The 23,090-nt window shown below is 42.9% G+C and overlaps 1 protein-coding gene across 1 annotated transcript in view; it reads left to right on the top strand.

The window, feature by feature from the left end:
- Positions 1–9,955: 9,955 nt before the first annotated feature.
- LOC120533471 (zinc finger protein 678-like) overlaps positions 9,956–23,090 on the top strand; it is a 59,154-nt gene continuing 46,019 nt past the window's right edge. Inside the window, exons 1-2 of the mRNA XM_039760386.1 lie at positions 9,956–10,040; positions 15,750–16,170. Of these exons, the coding sequence (XP_039616320.1) occupies positions 15,783–16,170 (388 nt within the window). The 5' untranslated portion in view covers positions 9,956–10,040; positions 15,750–15,782. The remainder of the gene's footprint in view (positions 10,041–15,749; positions 16,171–23,090) is intronic.

Here is a 23,090-nt window from a genome sequence, read left to right as displayed (position 1 = left end):
GCAATACACCTCCATCATGCCTCAGCGTGATTGGGATGGCCGTGTCAGACGTTTTCTTTCTTTTTAGTAATTTTGGTGCATATTTATTTGCTTATTTATTTGAGTTTCTGGAAAAACTAAATTTCCCTGGGGGTTAAATAAAGTTCTGTCTGTCTATGTTTATAATAGATATATTTATATCTATCTCTATCTATCTCTTTCTATATATCTATATGTACAAGTACATATAATGCAAATTTGACGCAGTTTTTCCTGCTTATGTAAATGAATTTGACTGTATTGAACATCTACAGTAGGTCAGTATGTATCCAATAAGGAAAATCATTTTGATATATCAATATTTAGAGTTCACAGTAGAAAAAGTAAAAACCTAAAAATCTCAAAAAAATACTTTGGATTTGACGGAAATAGGTGACATTTTAGAAAATTAGCCAGGCCATATTTTATAGAGAGATGTTTTATTAATATTATACTGCCTTACATGATCTGCTATGCTGAAAGTGTGTTTCGTGTAAATGAAGGAGGCAGCAGAATTGATTGAAATGCCAGGCGAATAGCAACTCTGACCAATAGGGTGGAGGTATGGCGGAAAATGGGGCGGTGTCCTTGATTATTCATTTTAAATAACACATATTAGCAGTTTGTGATGATGGTGTTTATCAAACAAGTGCATAATGGGTAATAAAAGCTACTGCAGGTCATAGCAGCATGGTGTGCGAAAGACTCGCAGAGGCTGCTCTCTGGAAGCTTCTCTGCATTTCTTTAAACAGGCTTTGAGAAAGGCCGTTAGAAGATTAGATTAGATGAAAAGTGACTAAAACGTGGCTGCCCAAATTTAGTATTGCATTCTTTTCTGTTATCGGCTCCTAATAAGTAATTAATAGAAACTTGGTATGTCTATCTCCTTTTTGCCCTTTTCAAATGTAGTGTACCTGGATATATATATATTTTTTTTTTCAAGAAATCATCTCTCTCTCTCTCTCTCGGTGTGTATATATATATATATATATATATATATATATATATATATATATATATATATATATTATATTCGGAGGCTCTGCCCCCTGCTTGCTTCGCTCGCCAACCCCTGGGTTTGCTAATCTGGATATACAATTTAAAGAGGTTATTATTTTCATTTCATTCATTTTCCATTCATTTTTTTTTTTATTTCTTGATATTTGCCAGCAATAAAGCTGTGGTGAATGAGTTATCCCTCACCTGGGGCTGCTAGGGCAATGATCATTTAAAAGTGTGTACAGCAGCTGTCCTTTTATCTCACTTCTTTGTCTCACAGGACATTAAAGTGTCTCAGAGAATTTGTTCCTAACTAGGGCGTGTCGTGCAAGTAGTCTCGTGGGCCTTCAAAGCGTCTTCTGAGAAGATCATGTCTCGTCTTCCTCATCTCCCACCCAAGATTTTTTTAAATAGATATATAATGTGTATGTGTGTATTGGATGAGGATATACTTTAATAATCCCCAAGAGGAAATCATCTTTTAGCATGACCTGTGGGGGTCAGAGCTCAGGATCCGCCATCGTACAGTCCCGCTGGAGCAAATTTCAGATAAAGGACCTTGTTCAAGGGCTGAACGGAGTAGGATTCTTTCTGCTGATAAAAGGGAATTGAACCAGCAACCTTCCAGTTACCAGTGCAGATCCTTAGCCATAGAACCATAACTGTGCCCTGCATTTCTATTTGTGTGTATATAAAATAAATACACTTTGTGGTATATATATATATACTATATATGTGTCTCTCTCTCTCTCTCTCTCTCTATATATATATATATATATATACACACACACTCACTAGGGGGTTTCCCAAAGCCCACTTCACTCACTAACCCCTCCACCCGGCCTGCACTACATGCCAGCCACTTCGCATCTCTGCCACTCGCATTGTGAACATGGGGGCTGAACGCACCCCAAGGAGACACAGTCGCTCCTCCGATCCTCTTAAATGGTGATACAACCGGAAACAAATAGGTTTTTTTTTGTTTTTTTTTTACCTCCTCTTTGCTCGATCAGCTAAAGTTTGGGATGCTGTCTGCCCGCATTTGATGGATCTAAAATGAGCTTCACAAGTGCAGCCAGTGAGTGATAATGTTTGCCTGTAAAACTGGGAACACAATCTGGTCCTTTACTACTCATCACTCTCCAGAGTAGAAGCAGACTTTTTAAAATGATCTGATTGAATGACTAATTCAGTTCAGTTCTTGTTTTTGATTTCATTTTACATTGTAGTTTACAATTTTTTTTTTTTTTTTTGCTTTACAGCCTTAAATGAACACACACACAAAAATATTTCTCCCCGGCTTTACTTACTCAATGCAATCTGTAACATCCAAGTGAAAGATGTCACAGCTACAGTGCAGAAGAATTTTAAAAAATAAAAAAACAGGACCTACTGAGATGAACCCCAAAATGTCCTTTTGCTGAACCCCCTTGTGCTTTAATGACAGCCTTGAGTCTGTTGATTCTTCTCTATCAGCTTTGCACATCTCGATTGAGCCCACTCAATATTTGCCCCCCACTCTTCTTTACAGTTTAACTGTTCAAGTTCGGTCACATTGGATGGTGAGCGTTGGTGGTCTGCTATCTTCAGATCTTTACACAGATTTTCAGTGTTAGTTAGGTCTGAGCTCTGACTGGCCACACCAGGACATTCACTTTTTTCTCCTTCAGCCACTGTGTGGTCCATTTTGCTGTGTGCTTTGTGGTGTTGTCGTGTTGAAAGGTGAACATTCTGCCCATTAACTTTCTGACAGAGGGTAGCAGGTTTTTCTCCAGAATTTGAGGGTATTCTGCCCGATCCATTTTTCCTTCTACCCTAACGAGAGCCCCTGGACTCCAACAACCTGCCCCCTCCATGCTTTACTGTAGGTATGGTGTGTTGTGGATGATGAGCTGCATTGGTGGACTGTTTGGTGTTGAGGCCAAATAGTTTAATTTTGGTCTCATCTGACCATAAGACCTTCAAGGTGCATTCTGGCAAAGCTCAAACGAACCTTCATGGGGCCTTTCTTGAGAAGTGCGATTCTCCTGAACAAGCCACCATGGTGGAGCGCTTGTGAAATTGTTGTTACCTGCACACCATTAATAACCTCTCTTTGCCACCAAATCCTGCAACTCCTTCAAAATGGCCATTGGCCTCTCGGTAGCCTCTCTTACCAGTTTCCTCCTTGCTCTTCCATCCAATCTGGAGGGTCCTAGCAGTACCAAACACTCATCACTTCTTTATGATGGACTTTACTGGGCTCCTTGGGATTGATGAAGCCTTTGAGATGTTTATGTCTCCATCTCCTGCCTTATGTTGTCCTCAACTCTGTCCCCGAGATCTTTTGAAAGTGGCTGGCCACCCATAGTCAGTTGTTTGCTGTCAGTTGCTCTACCAAGTAAGGGGATGAAGGCTCCAGGAACAGCTTCACTAATCACACTCATTACAACTGAGCACAGGTGGGAGGAAGACAGTGACCGCGATGGAAACGGTGGGCACTGACACCTGATGGAGTTTAGGAGGAGGGGGGGGGGTCCTTTATTTATCTCAGGATATTTTTTATAATTCTTCTCAACTGTAGCTGTGATTTCTTTCACTTGGATGTTAGAGAGTGCATTGAGTAAGTAAAGCTGGAAAAAATATTAGTTTGTGTGTTTTCATTTAAAGCAAAAAAAGGGCAATATTTCAAAGGGGGGGGGATTCTTTTCTACATCCATTATGTGTTGATGGTTTCCTTTTAGCACTTTGTAATGTTATTCTTGATTGTGTTTTCATATTCTAATTTATAACTTTGTGTTTCATGGGTTAATTTATCGTTTAGTGTTTAATGTTCGCTAATAGTTTGTATCCTGATATTGATTTGATCCTTTTCTGTGTTTTTATTCCTTTGTGAAGTGCTTTGATAACAGGAAAGGCGCTATATAATTATTCACCATAATTAAAAGACACGCGTGCTTTTCTGTGTGTTCATCTGGTTGCCTGTTATGTGCTGTGCTACCTGTCGAACTCTGGTTGAAATCTAATTGATCGCCGTAGGCCTCCGCGTTAACATTTGAAGCACACCATGTGGTTGGTTTGTAATGCGTGTAGGAATAAAAGGCAAAGCGTTTGTCATTCCAACAGATGGCACTTCACAAACATTTTGTTAGTAATCGTACAATGCATTATAACAACTACTACAAATATTTATGTGCCATGTGTTGGAATGGCAAATGTCTCTGAGATATGCCAATTTATATATCATTTGTAAAAGCTGTGTTAATGTTTGTGATGTGCCATCTGTTGGAATGACAAGTGCAATGCATTTTATCGCTACACATGTTTGTGATGTGCCATCCATTGGCGTGACGGAGACATAGCAACTGAAACCTGCAGATCAGACAAGAAAAGAACTGCAGCTGAGAGCTCTTTGGTTTGGGTTTGCATTTTATTATTAGTTTGCACTTTCTGTTGCTAACATTACTTAGTTAAATTATGTAAATTTGATTCATACCAGAATATTTGTTTAAGATTCATTATCTGTTGTGTGTACATAAGTAATAATTTATTTTCAAGTCCTGATACAATGATGTGCTCTGTTTTATGTCCGTTGTGTTTATTTAGTTATTAGCATTATTATGTGACAAATGGTATTCTTTCACTGTGGTGGGCTGGCGCCCTGCCCGGGGTTTGTTCCTGCCTACCACCCTGTGCTGGCTGGGATTGGCTCCGGCAGACCCCCATGACCCTGTAGTTAGGATATAGCGGGTTGGACGATGACTGACTGGTTTTCTTTCATGGACATTAATACTAATGGGACTGGATGGGGGTGCATTTAAATGGCCTGCCCAAAGTTTGGAATGGACAATCATATTGGTCATTGTTATGTCATTAAAAATAATAATTATTATTATTATTAGCCATCGCTGTGTAACACTAGATAAAGTAATAACATACCAAAGAGCGCTTAAGATATTTCAAGTTTCTAGCGTTTTGGGCACAACAGTTAGTTGATGACATTTTGATCACAGCTTGGCAAATCCAAGGCATTCTGGACCTTCACTAAATGATAACATGGCCGTCACTCTTAATTCCGAGGGGTCCACTGTATTTGTCCTAAGTTTCCTCCCCCGAGCTTTGGAAGGTGGGCAACAGTTCCACATCTCCTGCCATCTCCCTTCTGTACACACTAAGCCATGAAGGTGCCCCTCTTACTACCTACGTCAGACCTGCTTGTGCTTCTTTCACTTTCCACGGTGGGAAATAAATGGTACAGAGTGGGGCTGTGGAGTTCAGGGGCTTTGCCGACTGCACCAGCATGGATACATTGGGCATACCCTTAAAAAAAAAAAGGGTTCAGACATCACAGCCATGCCAGTACTACAGTAGTCAGGCCCCCTGAGAGGGCAGCGACGGCTCAGGCCTTCATTTATGAAAGTGTGGCTCTGCCACACTCGTCTAATACTCAGCTTTTCAATAAAACAAAATTACTTATTTCAATTTTTGAGCAGGTCTTTTGTGATATTTTAATGCCTGGGTACTGACTGTGTTTCTGTTTATTTACTGGACACAAAACACAGATAAGATGTGTCCTATTTAGTTGAGTTTGAGATGAGCTGATTTGAGGCTCACTGTCTTCAATGAATAAGCCGCAGCACAGAATAAACCAGAGCAGGTCGAGAAACAGCATTGGGGTCTCTTCGGATATTTGGGCTCCTCAAAGAAAATACAAAGTCAGTATTAATTAATGAATTAAATCCTTCATTTCATAAAATGTAAAAATCACAACAGTACATCCGTCCATTATCCTAAGTACAGGGTCACAGGGGTCTGCCAGAGCCAATCCCAGCCAACACAGGGCGCAAGGCAGGAAACAAACCCCGGGCAGGGTGCCAGCCCACTGCAGGGCACACACACATTAGGGACAATTTAGGATCACCAATCCACCTAACCTGCATGTCTTTGGACTGTGGGAGGAAACCCATACAGACACGGGGAGGACCTGGGAAGCGAACTCGCAGGTCTGCTTACTGTGAGGCAACAGCGCTACCCACTGCGCCACCGTGCCGCCCTCACAACAGTGCAATATGTGCAAAATGGAGTCTTTTCCGTGTACTCGATGCTATTGCCTTTAAATGAAGGTTATTTTCCACATGGAGAAATCTGTATATTATTTCAAGCAGTTTACTTTATGTATTTTGTGACCTCCCTCTAGTTTATTATTATTATTATTATTATTTATTAATGTTGTGTACTCTTTATTAAATTTCCCTGTTCTCTATGGTGAAAGAGATATCACATTATCTGTACCATTTTTTTGAGAAAACTGAACATATTAGATATTTATTACTAAAACAGGTAATAGCAAATATTCTTTAATTATTTTATCTCTTTCGGGTGGTGCAGTGGTAGCGCTGCTGCCTCACAGTAAGCAGACCTGCGGGTTCGCTTCCCTGCGTGGAGTTTGCATGTTCTCCCCGTGTCTGCGTGGGTTTCCTCCCACAGTCCAAAGACATGCAGGTTAGGTGGATTGGCGATTCTAAGTTGTCCCTAATGTGTGGGGGTGTGTGTGTGTCCTGTGGTGGGTTGGCACCCTGCCCGGGATTTGTTCCTGCCTTGTGCCCTGTGCTGGCTGGGATTGGCTCCAGTGGACCCCCTGTGACCCTGTAGTTAGGATATAGCGGGTTGGAAAATGACTGACTGACTATATCTCTTTCCCTACATGCACTTTCAGCACCTTCCCTCGGTATCCGTGCTTGCGCATGTTCCTGTAAAGATACTTTTCAAATTAGTTTTGAGGTTTTATACCTTCCATCTTTAAAGGTGACTCTCTCAACATGCCTCCTGTAGCTTTACAAACATCTCTTCACCGACACTCATTCACTCGCGCGATTTCCTGTCATCAGGGCAGGATTAAGCATTAAGCCAAATAAGCAGGTGCTTAGGGTCTCAAGGGTTTGGCCTTACCGCATAATTTTTCAGTTGCTGGATTTTTTATGTACCAAATGGTGCAAAACTGCAAGTGGTTCAGTTGAACCGGGTTACCACAAAAAGGGGCTCTCATATTACATACATATATAATGATATAAAATAATGCTAGAGTTTAATGAATTTGAGGAGGTTGGGAGCATGCATTGATAGCGCTTTGTCACACATGAAAAACCCCCCAGGATTGGGATCCAAGTGTAGCAATTGATACCTCTGCACCACACTTTAACAGCAGTAGGTGTTTTACAGTGGCTGGAGTGCCAGTCATGCCACCAACCTGTAAGTAGGGTCACTTTCTGCCGTTTATGGGATTCCAATGGGCAAGCTTCCAATTGCCAGCACAGATCCCTAGCCTCAGAGCCACCACTGCACCCTTAATGAATTTGTTGCCCAAATATATATATATATATATATATATACTAGCAAAATACCCGCGCTTTGCAGTGGACAAGTAGTGTGTTAAAGAAATAAAGAAAAAGAAAAGGAAAAATCTTGAAAATAACGTAAAATGAACGTCAATGTAATTGTTTTGTCACTGTTATGAGTGTTTTGTCATATATATATATATATATACACACATACATACATACCTTATATATACAGTATATATATCTAACTATATATATACATATTTATATCTAATATCTATATATATATATCTATCTATATCTATATCTCTCTCTATATATACATATACATACTGTACATACATGCACACATACACACACATTATATCTATCTCTATATATATATATATATATATATATATATATATATATATATATATATATATATATATAAATACCGCTTTGCAGCAGCAAAGTACTGCCTTAAAAGTTTTATTAAGAAGTAAATTAAACCTTTTTAAACTGAGGGAGAATATGCCAATAATTATTTAAGGATCTCTTTGTATACCACATTGTGAGTTCGGCCCTCCGGTTGTAATGTGACCAAGCTGTGCACTGAGCTTACTCTTGAGCATGTAACGTACAGTTGGCCATGTGAACAGTAATCTTGTCTCAAATCTCACAGCTTGGATTGCTGCTGTCATAATCGGTTTGAGTTTCATGGTTTGTTTCAATTACGACAGTATTTGCAGGACTTGTGTTGAAGAGACATTCGGCATCTGTCAAGCGTTGTAAGCACACAACCGGTTTCATCGATAACTTCACATCCAGCTTTTGAGAGTTTAAACATTCATAAACATCAAAGTGTCCACTACTGAAATCGTCACCTGTCAATCTAAGATGTTTAAGAGGCATTGGCGGTTGTCGAAAGGTGTAAAATATTTGGCCATTTCGGTACACTTGAAAGCGACAACTGAACAATTCAGCGGCAGCCATCAACTCACATGCAGATGTATAGGTGAAGGGCTTAAGCATTTCACTCTTCTAGTGCTCCTGTGTAGTCTAATTATCTCCTGTACCGTCATCAGTCCACACCTTGAACCTGTCCCAGTCATTCAATACATAAGACACAATGTTCCTCCGGATATCAAGAGTGAGCCTGATATGGCCGTGCAATATGTAACAAAGAGAATGGAAAAGGTAGGTGCCATCTCCGGGCATGGAAACCACTCGGTAAGTGACAGTTCTTTGATCGATGGTGATCACCTCGATAGACATGTTAATGGGGTACGGTTGGAATGATAAAGGAAATGGGTACCTGAACAATGTAAAGTAAGTCTAAAATACCTACACAATAACTATAATCATAATAAACGAACAATAAAACAGTGGAGAAGCCGTGGATTAAATAAAAATGCTGTAGTTCTCAGCAGGGAGACGTGAATCTCGTGGCGAAGCAAGGAAGGGAATGTAGAGACTGGAGCGACGGACGGCCTTATATAGGCAGGCAGCCAACAGCGTGGGAGGCGTTGGGATGGGGACCCAACGCCGCACACGTGACCAAGGTGCAGGCTATGGGCGTATATATGTATGTAAGTAGGATTCAGTTAGCGTTGGGAACCCGCGTACCAAATTTCTTGAAGATGGGCCAATAAGTAACAAAGATTGTTGAAAAGTTCAATATGGCGGCTGACAGTGGCGCCATACCACCGAAATAAGTACGTACATTGGTTTTGGTTAGCGCAGGGAAGCCACCTACCACATTTCGTGAAAATGGGGCCATAAATAAGAAAGTTCAACATGGTGGACGTTGTTGACCGTTATGACCGTTACGCGTAGAATTTCGAAATGAAACCTGCTTAACTTTTGTAAGTAAGCTGTAAGGAATGAGCCTGCCAAATTTCAGCCTTCTACCTACACGGGAAGTTGGAGAATTAGTGATGAGTCAGTGAGTGAATGAGTGAGTGAGGGCTTTGCCTTTTATTAGTATATATATACTATATTATTTATTTATATATATATATATATATATATATATATATATATATATATATATATATATATATATATATGCATGCGCTTCCTCTTTCAATCACTCACCAAAGCCATGCACTTCAGTCATATTGCTATATGGGACAGGACACACACACAGTTCTTAGAGTTTAATTATGTAGTATATTTATAATTTATAGAGGCTCATGCCGTCACTGTTTATTGAATCTATTAAAAGCAAAGTTTCACAAATAATACAACAGGTAATTTGGAAAGTTGGCTAATACATGCTGATTTGTCTATCAATTATAATAAAATAAATCTTGTGAAATTGATCTCCATACAAGTCTACGAATTTTTAATCGGATCTGACCGCTCCAATATGGCGGGCACACAGACGTACTGCCGCTAACAGGAACCTCGACGGTCAATTTCGGCCGCTGTTAGTGGATCGTTATATGATAGACAACTTCAGACCGTTGATAATTGGACAGTGAATTTATGATTGATATGCGCTTTCCACCATCTGATTCGCGTATGTCGAATTTGATTGACAGTTATCCTGCCCTTAGACTTGCCCAGAATGCCTCCGGTCTGCGACACAGCCAGGCTCCGTCGTGTGACGTCATCTAATGCGACGGATACTGACGCCCGCCACTTAGCGGGGCACGAGAGTAGTGGAGAAGTGAGGCGTAAAGGCGTGCGGATAACTTAATTAAGAATCTGAACGCGAGGGTAAGTACACGGGATCTGGGGGTGACACTTTATGAATGTGTGAGTTTTCATTCGCTTCACTCATGGTTACTGCACATGACTTGAATGAGAGGCGAGTATTCTGTTCATGTCCGTTAGCCCACCGCCGGACTTCGCTCGAATGAAACCTTCTGTGGCCCCCCGAACGTCTTTGGTGTCTGCGGTTCAATTCACATCGTCCGTACACACCGCCTCATCTTCTTCATGACTTCCCGTTTACTTAATCAGCCGTGCCCTTCTCGAATCGCCGACCCCGCAGGAGTCGCCTCTTCCGCACGCACCCAGCACTTTGATTTCAGTCTTTATGCATTCACTCCGCGGTGTTCGGTTTAACTCTTTTAGGGCTGTTTTTTTTTGTTTCTTCTCTCCCAGGGCTCAATATTTCCCAAAAACTAACTTAAAAAAAAGAACACAAAACAATTGTTTAACATATCAAATCAGCAAAAATATTTACTTTTGACAAATGTTACTGTCTTGAATGTTGAATGAGCTTGCATACTCAATGATTTCACATACGTGTTATACAGCAAAGTCCTGCGCAGTCTGAGATCGCTCAAAGCAGCCAATTGCATGCATTGCCACATTGCACTCCTTACAATATGAGCTGCACTGGTGCTTCCTTTTCAATTGGCTGTTGCTGCAGTTTCTCACATATATTGTTAGTGTGTCTGTAGAGACAAGTCACCCGTTTGACATCATGCCATGCCACTGCCGCCAAGTATTCCGCCCGCATGAAAACTGTTATTGTCACCTCTTTTCATCTTCAGCCTGTGAAGGTCTGTGTTTCCTGTTCACCGTCACTGTGCCACAAGCTCCAATTCCCCTGCTCTGTAGCTCCATGAACAATTCTGGGCAGGTATTAAAATTGTCCAGATGTACACAACATGACCCAAATGTTCCTAGCCCTGAAGCAGCTCCAGCACAACCTGACTTGCCAAGGGACAGTTCTCTCTTTGAAAGAAATGCTTTCCTGTATATGTGATTACTTTCAGGTAGAAACGAGTGTTTGCTTCTGCCAGTACAAAATCCTTTATGCCATACTTTGTGGGCTTGTCTGGCATATATTTGCAGAAAAAAGGTGTCCCTTTTATCATGAATTCATGAACAGACAAATCACGGTCAGGCTGATAAAGCGGTTTCTATGTTGGTCCACAATGTCAAGCAGGGGCTGAACTTTATACATGGGGTTATAGCCTGGCTCACCCCTTGGGATTTGCTTCTGGTTATCACAGAAGTGAATAAAACTTTGCAGCAGCACGTACCTGTCATATGGCATGACCTGTCCAAAGACACCAGGGGACAAAGCACATTTGGATCAATGCTCCCTGAAGTTATAGCACCAGTCCAGTCCCATCTCAATTTGTAATGCTGCCACAGAGCCCTTCATCTCGCCTTTTGTTGTGGGTTTCCACTTTGAAAAACGAGAATGCGGTGCAAGCGCAGTTTGCGATTCAAAAAATTTCTCTGCCTACCTGTTTGTCTCGTCTGACGGTAGCTGAAAAGCGGCATCAGGAGAGAGCAGCCTGAAGTAGTCCAGCAGCTGGTAATCTGTTGTGTCCAACAGCAAGCCATGCTGTCTTGTCAAGTCCGGCAGCCAGTTTGGCTCCCACGGATCAATGTCTGGGTATTCCTTTCACATGAACCTTGCCATAGGTGCGTTGGCTGTGCGAATGCGCTCAGCTGGGGTGGCATTGGCTGGTGTCCGTTCAGCTGATGCCAGTTCCTCACTCTCTTTCTCGATCCCCTGATCACTGCCAACAGAATTAGATTCTGAATAATCGGAGTCCAACTCGGTGATAATGCGCAAAACATCATCTGCTGAATATTTTGTTTTCTGCACTTGCTTCACTCCCTCGTGAAATGTCGATGCCATCTTGCCTTTGTTTACATTTTGTAACTCTCACACACGCAAGGATTAGATGGCGAGTCAATGAGTCTCATTCCTCCAGGCAGAGAGGGAATGCCTGTGACGTAACGGTGAGTTTTGTCACCATTAACAGCTGATTGTCAACCTCTACCCCTGGATGTTCACTTTTTGTCAACATGCGCCCTCAACCCCTCCTGTCGGCAAAAGTCGACATCCGCCCTAAAAGAGTTAAAGACCAGAGCGGAGCTGGCGATCAGACGACAGTTAAAAGATCAACAAGGAGTCAGTCGGGCTTTACATTTCAGGGGTGCGTTTCCTGAAAGTTTCGTAACGCTAAATATTTCCAACTCACTTGTTATATTTAACATTGTTCTTTATTTGGACTTTGGACTGCCCTGCGATTCTGTCTTCAGACGTCTTAGGTAGATCACAAAAAACACTGATGCTCTTATTTAGACAACGAAATAACAAGAACAGCAATAATAACAGGTTGGTGTTGCGATACAATTATAACATGATACTGTGAGCTTTAGGTTATGTGAATTTCCCCTTGGGATTAATAAAGTATTTATCTTGGGATTAATAAAGTTGCTATCCTATCCATCCATCCATGAGCTCTCTGTAGTTCATAATCACTTAACTAATCAAACACACAATGTCATCAGTCACGTCCTTTAAAGTGTGAAGGTGAATCGCCCCTTAGTATCAGGAAGGACAATGGCAGTTGTTCTGAGAACTGAGCTACTCAACCAGACATCCTGCTTGGGGCAGTGCCATCCAAGAAGCCAAGTCACAAGTGCACTTTTGCTGGCTGAGGCTTAACCCCTTTGGACCATCTCAGTTATCAACAGCTATCGATATACAGTTTTTTCCAAGGGTGAAATAATAATAATCCTCCTTGTTCTGGTGCAGGCGGAATTTGCAAGGGGAACACATTGGAATTTTACCCACTATGTACCCGCTGATGCCTCTCTGTTTCTGTGCTGCCGATCTTCAGACAAGTGATGCACGTGGCCAGAGCAAGACTGATGGGTCCAAATCTGTGCATGTTTTGCACCATAAACACAGCAAAACTTGACATTGTGGGCTGAGATCCCACTACTGACACCATGTGACCATGAGCAGGTCACTTTGCCTGCCTGTGCTACCATTCAAAAAACAAAACAAATACAATCAATTCTGCGTCATGTATTGTAAGTCACCTTGGATAAAGACACCAGCCAAATAAATAAGAATTAGGAATACAATTCCTTGCATGACACTTAGATTCGTTTTCACACCATTACAGGAATACTTGGTATTGCAGGTGCAGTGGATAGACAGAACGCTCATCCCTATTCGTACTCCCAGCCTCGTAAATCTCATCCATACCTGTGGGGAAAAAAAGTCTTTTCAGCATTAAATGTCTAAGTGGACATTTTACAGACCTTCAACTTGTAGCCATGTTGACTAGGAGCACACATGATGCTTATATTTGACTAATCTCTGGAGTGTGTCAGATGGCTAGGGATGTCATGCTTGCTGCTGGCTGGTTTCTGCAATGACGTTACACACCAAAACACACACACACTGTTGCAGAGCACACTCTGGGCATTTGGAAGATTGTGTTTCCGGTGCCTGCACAAACACTCGGTGGGGGCTTCCACGATCCTTGGGAAACAACACGTCTTAATTTTTTTTCTACCAGCTGCTATATACAGTCATGTATCTTTGTCATTGGCTGAACTTCCTTTTAATATCTGACATGCTTTTTGGACACAGTAGTATTTCAGCAGTGACATTAAATTTATTGGATTAACAGAAAATATGCAATATGCCTGATAACAAAATTAGACAGGTGCATAAATGTGGGCACCTAAACAGAGATGTGACATCAATACTTAGTTGAGCCTCCTTTTGCTCCTTTGAGCCTCTAGACGCCTCCTATAACCTTTGATGAGTGTCTGGATTCTGGATGGAGGTATTTTTGACCATTCTTCATACAAAATCTCTCCAGTCCAGTTCAATTTGATGGCTGCCAAGCATGGACAGCCTGCTTCAAATCATCCCATAGATTTTCGATGATATTCAAGTCCGTGGACTGTGACGGCCACTCCAGAACATTGTGCTTCTCCCTCTGCATGAACGCCTTTGTAGATTTCCAACTGTGTTTCGGGTCATTGTCTTGTTGGAATATCCAACCCTTGTGTAACGTCCACTTTGTGACTGATGCTTGAACATTATGCTGAAGAATTTGTTGATATTGGGTTGAATTCATCTGACCCTCGACTTTAACAAGGGCCCCAGTCCCTGAACTGGCCACACAGCCCCTCAGCATGATGGGACCTCCACCAAATTTGACAGTAGGTAGCCGGTGTTTTTCTTGGAATGCGGTGTTGTTCTTCTGCCATGCAAAGCACTTTTTGTTCTGACCAAATAACTCAATTTTTGTCTCATCAGTCCAAAGCACTTTGTTCCAAAATTAATCTGGCTTGTCTAAATGAGCATTGACATACAACAAGCGACTCTGTTTGTGGCATGAGTGCAGAAAGGGCTTCTTTCTCATCACCCTGCCATACAGATGTTCTTTGTGCAAATTGCACTGAATTGTAGAACGATGTACAGATACACCATCTGCAGCGAGATGTTCTTGCAGGTCTTTGGAGGTGATCTGTGGGTTGTCTGTCACCATTCTCAAAATTCTGCTCATATACCGCTCCTGTATTTTTCTTGGCCTGCCAGACCTGCTGCGTTTAACAGCAACTGTGCCTGTGGCCTTCCATTTCCTGATCACATTCAGTTTAAACCTCTGCGATAGCTTTTTGTGTTCTTCCCCTAAACCATGAGAATGAACAATCTCTGTGTTCTGATCTTTTGAGAGTTGCTTAGAGGATCCCATGCTGTCTGTCACTCTTCAGAGGAGAGTCAAAGGGAAGGAAGCACAGCTTGCAACTGACCACCTTAAATACCTTTTCTCGTGATTGGACACACCTGTCTATGAAGTTCAAGGCTTAGTGAGCTCATCCAACCAATTTGGTGTTACAAATAATCAGCATTGAGCAGTGACAGGCATTCAAATCGGCAAAATTACATGGGGACCCACATTTGTGCACAGCCAGTCTTTCACCTCGCACCTCAGCTCAACGATTTCACTTGCATGTCCACAATCGACCAAACTGCCTGATTAACACGCAGACCAGCACGACGTCACTCGCTCAACTCCCTCGCGTTGTGTGAGCATCATGTCGATAAATGTGCACAAGAGAATCAGACCATACCCCCCAGAAGTGCAGAATCATCTGAGCTGGCATTACGTTTATAGTCTCTGGTGTCACAGAGTGAAGAGAACAGGAGATGGGCCTGCTGCTTGTGGCGCTCCAGTGTCACTCACATCCATGTCAGAGACACCGTCCTGGGGTGACTGGGAGACAGAGGACACCACAAATGTGGTCACCACAGGCTTTAAGAACTCGAGGACAGACTCCATCTGGTCCCAAGGCTTTTCCTGTGTGTGGCTTCCTAACTTGAGTCTTGTCTTGGTCATCAGTTATGGACACTCCATACTGATGGTCAGAGGTGGATTCATCGCTGTCTATTCCAGTTGACGTGGTGGGAGTTTTTGATGTAGTAGGGGTGGTGTGGGTAGACTGGTCATTGATAGAAGATGGCAGTGGGATTGACAGTCTCTTACAATTGGTTCAGGGGATTAGCTCTGCCCACATTTCCTTCTAGCACCCAAGTCCTTCACAGGCCTCTTTCATGTTATTCATTTCTTTCCTTTAGCACTCGCTGATCCTCCTTTCAGAGATCCCTTTTGAAGAAATTCAAACCTGTTCTTTCCACAGAGAGAAAAAGCTGCTGCTTAGTGTGCCATCTAGATGGAAGTGAAAAAAGAAATCTACGAGGCTGACATGAAGATCATGGAGCAAAGGGCCATAAAAGTTAAGGAGGAGGACTGTGAGTGGGAGCCCGTCCACCCGAACCAGGAGGATCTCTGCGTTAAGGTTGATGTCTGTGAAGTGGGCTCAGTGGGCATTAAAGAAGAGGCTGAAGAGAAGTCTGTCAGCATTAAAAGAGACAAACGTAAAAGAGTGGCGAGTGTCCAAGAAAACGACCTTTGCTATGGAGAAATGAGCAGGTTAGCCTCTTCTCGTTCATCGCCTTCTGTCAACGTGAAGTCTGAATCGCCACAGTCAGACACAAAGATGACTGAGGAAACGTCATCTGTTGAAGATCAGCCGCCACCTTCAGATCAGTCTGGAGAAAGTAAGTATAAAATGAAAGTAAGTGTACGTTTGAGGGTTGGGGGGTTACGGGCCTGGGAGAGGAGGAAGGACTTGGGCTTTTCATGAGAATCTTAGAAATGCAGTCACGTTGTTGTGTTTTATTGTGCACTTTAATGTAATGTGAGAGTTTGTCTCGTGTGAATGTTGTAAGGCTTAGTAGGTTTCTGTTCTTGCATTATGCAGTAGCTGGAAATTTGTGCAAACCCTTGTGATGGACAGCCAGGCATCAGCAAGCCCAAACCCCAACACAAACACACAAGCACACTCATGGGTTCAAATAAAGGTTAATTTATTAATCAGATCCTCTCACGTATGTCATCATAAGCCCAAAATACAAGTTTTCTCTCCAGAAATGTTTCTTCCTCCCGCACTGCCTTCCTCCACTCAAGCGTTGCTCCTCTACCTCCCAGCTCTGACGTGAGTGGATAAGGGAGTGTGGTCCCCTTTATGACAGACCAGGGCGTACTTCCGGTGCCAGGGTGATGTCCTGATGGAAGCTCTTCCGGGTCACACAGAAGTCCATCATAACAGGGAGCTTGTCTCCTTGCAACACCGTCTCATGGCCGCCAGTGACTCCAGCAGGTCTGCACTGCTGAACTACATCTCTCAGCATGCCTTGCTGGTTTCCTAGGGGGCACCGACATCCGGGGCTGCTGCCATCTTGTGTGCTGGGGGAATATAAAGTTTCTAGTTATGTCTTTCTTTTCTAGTGAGCTGTCCGTCCATCCCTTTTTGGTCCTCCCGTCCGGGAAAGGAACCATCCCCTCTCCTGGCCTGGGATGTCCATCCAGCCCATGTGGCATCTACACCCTCTGATTCTGTCCTCGGTAAAGAGTGCTGTGCAAAAGATGGAAGTCGAGATGTGTTTTGGACCACAGTGATTTTTCTCAGCGGTGTTCTTCCATTCTTGTGGTTTTCCTTCCTTGTAGACACATCAACGTCAAACAGCACCAACATTTATTTCTAGAGCACGTTTTCATCCAAATGATAGAACTCAAAGTGTTTTACAAGTTGAAGAAAGAAAAATATTAAAGTAAGATTAGGCAATACTAGGCCAGGAAGGCTGGAGGAAAAAAAAACAAAGTCTGCAGAGGTTCTGATGCCACGAGACCACCCAGCCAGCCCATACCCTCTTCCCCCACTGGGCATTCTACCTAACATAATGATCTCAATCAGTCCTCAGGTTTTCAGACTTCACATGGAAGAATAAGACAAACAGACTTTTTTTAAGTTCTAGAGATTTCTGCAGATCTTCAACTGCAGGGTGTCAACAAACACAAACAAACTGAAGTTCTTCTTGTCATTCCTGCACACGTTACTTAATCACTCACTCAGTCGTCCAGTCTGTCACTCCCCTGTCTTTACTAATCAGTTGACCTGCATTTGGCTCCATTGACCCTCACTAAATGTTTGCTGTATCTGCCTTGAGTCCCTTCTTTCCACACTTCTTTCAATGCAGAGATATTCCTAGGATTCCTTGCATGATCAGCTGCCATCAGGTTAGCCTGCCACATTTGCATTTTTGTTGAGCTCTGCACTCTGTTTCCTTCGGTTTAAGCCTTTCTACTGTTTTGACTTGTGGTCTTGTTTCGCCACGCAACTTCTACTAAGGTTCCACTGCCCTGACATTCTCTTGACAACATTTTGTATTCTGTCTTCTCTTGACTAATGGCAGTCTGTAAAGGCCCTGAAGATTCAAAGCAGCCACAAACCTTGGTGGACCCTCCACCCTGAGTTTTTAGTATTTCTTTGGACCTACAAATGCAGAGTTGCTGTGTTTTGTGCCAATTGAAATTTTGTCTCATTCAGCCATTCACTTGTCTACCGTGGAGCAGCCAGGTGGTCTTTTGCAGCAACATTTATTTTACAGAGCAGAGTTTACCTCGGTGTCGTTTTTCCATGAACACCATTTTTGTGGTTTCATTCCAGTGGACGGATGAACAGGAACTTTGTCAAGTTGTAAGAGATTTCTGAAGTTGCTTTACTCTTCTCCTTAGGGTCCTTTTTCTCTTATGCGCTGTAATCCCTGCAGGAAGCCCACTCCAGTACCGAATTTCCTCCCATTCGTCAACTGTTTGTCATCTGGTGAATTGATGAACACCTCACCATTTCATTGTTGTAGTCGTCCTCCAATATTTCATTGTCTCCCTATTGTAAAAGGAAATCCTGAGACTTTTTCCAAGTCCCGTGAGACGAGACATTGGCCATGAGATTTTTTCAAGTCCCACCCTCCTCTCAACCGTATTGAACCACACTCACGGCCCTCTCACCTTTCATTCGTGTCGATGCTTTTGTCAGACACAGTTCCTGCGCTCTCTAGCTCTTATAAATTTTTACAATTTCCTCATTTTAAGTTCCCAATTAAAGAAGACGTATTATGTCCAAATCTTATTGAAGAATTTCATGACAAAGGGTTATCAACAGAAGAAATGAGTACATGGGCAGTCCTATCACAGAGAAACGATGAAGTCAAACGAATTAACGCAAAAAATGTCGATTGTTTACATGGCAGATTGGTTAAATGCGTATCTATAAACTATGCTGAAACAGTTGGTGGTGATGGTGCGGAACATGAAAACATCAACTTACAATATCACAAAGAATATCTACAACCGTTAACACCGTCCAGTCTTCCACCGGCCGAATTACTGTTGAAAGAAGTATGTATCGTAATGTTATGGTGTAATTTATGTCTGAGTGATGGGCTACGCAGTGGGACAAGATTAGTTGTATTCAAAATTCAAAAAGAACAATTCTAACGTGAAATTTTAAGAGGCGACAAGAAAGGTAATGTAGTACATTTTCAGGGGATCACGAGAGACCAAAGGAGATCTTAAAAATGCCATTCGTGTTAAAATGTTTACAGTTTCCTGTTAGAATAGCTTTTGTAAAGGCAACTAACAAATCACAGAGACAAACATTCGAAAAAGTCCATTTATTTAATAGAGAAAAACAAATGATATTCACTCACGTTGTGTTGTCACAATGCAAGTCCAAACATGGAATCAGTAAATCAGTTTTATAGTAAAAGTGTAAGTTTAAAGACTATTTGCGTCTTAATTTCAAAACCAAAGGGGATGAAAACGTATAACTCAACGAATACCTCTAACGCAACATGAAACATAATTTACTTTCAAATTATTACATTTTACTATTTTTTACTATGGTTAATTACTCGCTGTAATGTAAAAAAAGTTAGTTCTATTATGCATATGTGACAATTCCAATGAAAATAACAATCTGTTTAAATTGTACATCCGCTTCCCCATACGTGAAGTGGCTAGTGCATAGTGGCCGCCCGGGGGCTGTGTCGATACGGGTTCTGCTCCGTGCTTCCATCTGCCTTTTGGGAGCTCTTGAACTGACACCGTCGGTAATGTCACCGATGAGCTGGACAGTGAGGCACAACTACGAAGCAAGGGGCTGGTGCAAAAAGTGCAAAGGGCTTTTATTAAAAATCAACAAAAACAAAGTGCAGTGCATCAAATAAAGCATTAAATAAATAATCCATAAAAACGAGTGATAGATGGAGTTTAAAATCCAATAGAAAAAAAAAATTCCTTTAAAAAAACGAGGTTAAAGTAGTGGCGGGAGGCAGTCTCTTTAAAAATCCGGTGCATCCTTCTTTAACCCGGCAACTCCCCTGCTTCTCCCTTCCGAGCCCTGTAACAGGTGTCAGGGATGCCAGGGGCCTTGACCCGGCCGGGACGCCATGAGGGACCGGATGTGGGTCTGTGCCCACCCTGGATCACGTGGGGGTCGCCTTCCTGGTTGCTTTGGGGGCCACGGGTACAGGGCATGGAAGCCCAGCCCTGTAGGGGCCCGTGGTCACTGCCAGGAGGCGCCCCAATGCCTTGGGGACCTGTTACCCCAGCACTTCCGCCACACCAGAAAGTGCTGGGGGGAAGAATTAGGACGGCGCCCGGATAGCTGCCGGGAGGACAGCCGGCACTTCCGCCACGCTGGGGCGTGGCCAGAAGAGAAATGCTGGGAACACCTGGGGCTCATCCGGGGTCTGTATAAAAGGGGCCGTCTCCCTTCATTCGAGGCTGGAGTCGGGAGGCGGAAGGACAAAGCTCAGGAGAGCTGTGGAGGCGGCCAAAGAAAAGGCATTGTGGCCAGGACTGTGTGTGATTGGGGTAATTGTGCACGTGACTGGGGTCTGAGTGACCAATGGACTGGGGTCTTTGTGACCAGTATTTGTAAATATAACTGTAAATAAACATGTGGTGGTGTTTTACCAATATGTCCGCCTGTCTGTGTCCGGGCCGGGTTCAAACAGGGTAGTTGCCTAATCAGCAAAATGCAGCTCCGTCCATTACTGGTCCGGTAGCCCTACGATCCCTGGCTACATCGGGCTCCAGCCGGACCAAGACTTGGGTTCCTTCCCCCAGCGGCCAGGGCACTCACACTGGGGCTCTACACACCCAAAGCCTCCACAACTGCCGCTGTCTTCTTGGTCTTACGCAGTGAGCCGTCCATGATTCTGGTCACTCCTGCTCCCCCATCCATTCCACCCTGAGTGTCGTCCAAACATTCCTTCAGAGCTCTCCTTCCAGCTGTCTGCCTCTGCTCAAGCAAGCCTGCTGTTGCTCGCTCGCTCACACCGGCACCCCACGTCTCCAGCCTTCTCCTCCCTTAACCTCCATTCATTTCTTTTCATTTTTTTCCCCTCCCCCCTAGCCGCCTTGCTCTTCTATTTATTACGGGGACGTGGATCAGATGTGGCAATTAGCAGCTCCTGGTACCAATTGCAGATGCGGATGACTCCTCACCTGTGCGCTTAAGTGAGGACCGTCCACATCATGAATTACGCTGGAACCACTCCAGCCACACATACCACTCCCCTCTCTAAGCCACAAGGGCGGCCATTATTTATTTTAAAAAGTGGCCTTTTTGACATGAGCTGTGGACCCGCTACACCACAGGGGCTGGCGAGCAAAGTGAGCGGGGTTGGAGCCCCTTAGTCCTTTTAAATAGGTCTTTCTTGAGAAAAGTTGACATGGCCATTACTCGTATCTTTCCTGCCTTTCTTGAAGTGCAGACCCCGCCTCTGGTCTGCTCTCATTGGTCATTAAATCTTACTGAGTCCAGATGGTGACGGCCTAATCGATATGAACAGTCTAATGGTTTGACTAAGGTGAGGCCACAGTGAAGAAGACTTTATGCAGAGTCGAACAATTGGTTTAGCAAAAAAGTTTTATCGCATCTGTAATTGTAAAGGAACACTCTTAACGTTGGAAGGAGAATCACCTGATGTGAACTGAAAATGGTGGCAGCCACTTGTCTTTGATTAATGAAAATGTACCAAAAGAGTGGAGTACAGACGCTTGTGTTGATGGTACAGTTAAGTACCGTATATCTTCCAATAGTAGCCCTGGCGTTTATTCAAAAAATTATTTGGACGGCCTGGCGTTTAAAAGAGACTGGCGGTTGTTGGAGACCGGCTATTGTTCGCCTCGCAGACGGAATGGTGATGGGTAAACGGGGTTCATTTGGCAGTTAAATACGGTAGGCAACAACACCGGATGAACATTTCAGGATTTAATGAAATTATCAGTACAGCAGTACGGTCTTATTAAAGCAGTATACAGTACGGTACTACCGTAAGCATGAAAAACAGATGCGGTAGATGTCAACTTTCTTGCCAATGATGCCACCAGCACTGGCCTGCACCAGTCAATTTCGCATCGCGCTCATCAGCCCAACAAGTCCCCTGCGGAACATAAGGAAATGCAATAAGCTTCAAACTCACGCATATACGTATACATTAGGACATGAGACTGGATAAGATATAATAAAGTACAGTACTTACCATCTACTCGTCGTCTGAATAGGTAATGATTGCTTCGTTATTTGAGAGTTCTTCATCTTCCTCTTCTTGTGATGGCAATACAGGTACTCCCTTTGCTTGTTGTCGCGCAGTAATCCATTTTATCAGGATTAACGTGTCGAAGATGACATTTTCATGTTCTTCCCGCCACCTCTGCCCTCTCTGTGGGGTTATGATTGACGTGGAGACGAAAGGGCAAAATGTACACAAAGAAATTTCTTTTTGACTTTCTCGCTTCCTCGATAGCATCCGACGACAAAACATTTTTGACACGAAAAGGTACTTGCCGTATGATTCACTGCAGGAGGGCGGTAGCCCAGGTGGTACGAAAAGAGGATTAGCGTACGAAAAGGCGGTGGGTCATTGGAGATCGGCGTTTACTACAGACCGGTGCTTAAAGGAGACCGGCTACTATTAGAGACCGGCGTCTATTTGTTGCGACATCTCTTCAAACCCGGCGTTTATTGGAAACGGGTGTCAATAAGAAGCCGGCCACTACTAGAAGATATACGGTAACTTTAGTTCATTTTCCCTTTCAAGTTCCATTTCATTTGTTTTTGTATTGTACTCTTCATTGAGTAGAGGTTTGGAGGACTTCCTGCTGAATGAACACACACATTAGATTCAATGTAGGACATGTCACTTATCTTGTCACTACCATTATGATATCACGCCACTACCATAAATACATCATAACTGTACACATCCATTAACATTACACTTATAAGTGGGGCTGGTGTGTCACAAAGCTGACCGGTTCTCATGTCTCTTGCCACTTCCCTTCAAAGCAGACACAAATAACTTCACCGATTCTCTGTTTTCTCATATTCTGATTTTCTCCCAGAGTACTGCAGCTCTGTGCATTAATCCATCACTTCATTTCTCTTGTTTTGCTTTGATGATTAACCTCCTCAGCATTACAAGAAAAAAAAAATTGCAGTTTTGGCATGGGAAATTCCATTTTTTGAAATCTCAGCTTTCTAATGTAAAACATACAAAACACTAAAAATGCAAAGTTAGACGTATACAAAGAATAATAATGACACAAATAATAATATGAACAAAAC

The sequence above is a fragment of the Polypterus senegalus genome, chromosome 8, assembly GCF_016835505.1.
Source record: "Polypterus senegalus isolate Bchr_013 chromosome 8, ASM1683550v1, whole genome shotgun sequence".
Classification (NCBI taxonomy): domain Eukaryota; kingdom Metazoa; phylum Chordata; class Cladistia; order Polypteriformes; family Polypteridae; genus Polypterus; species Polypterus senegalus.
This window is presented reverse-complemented; position numbering and strand designations above follow the sequence as displayed.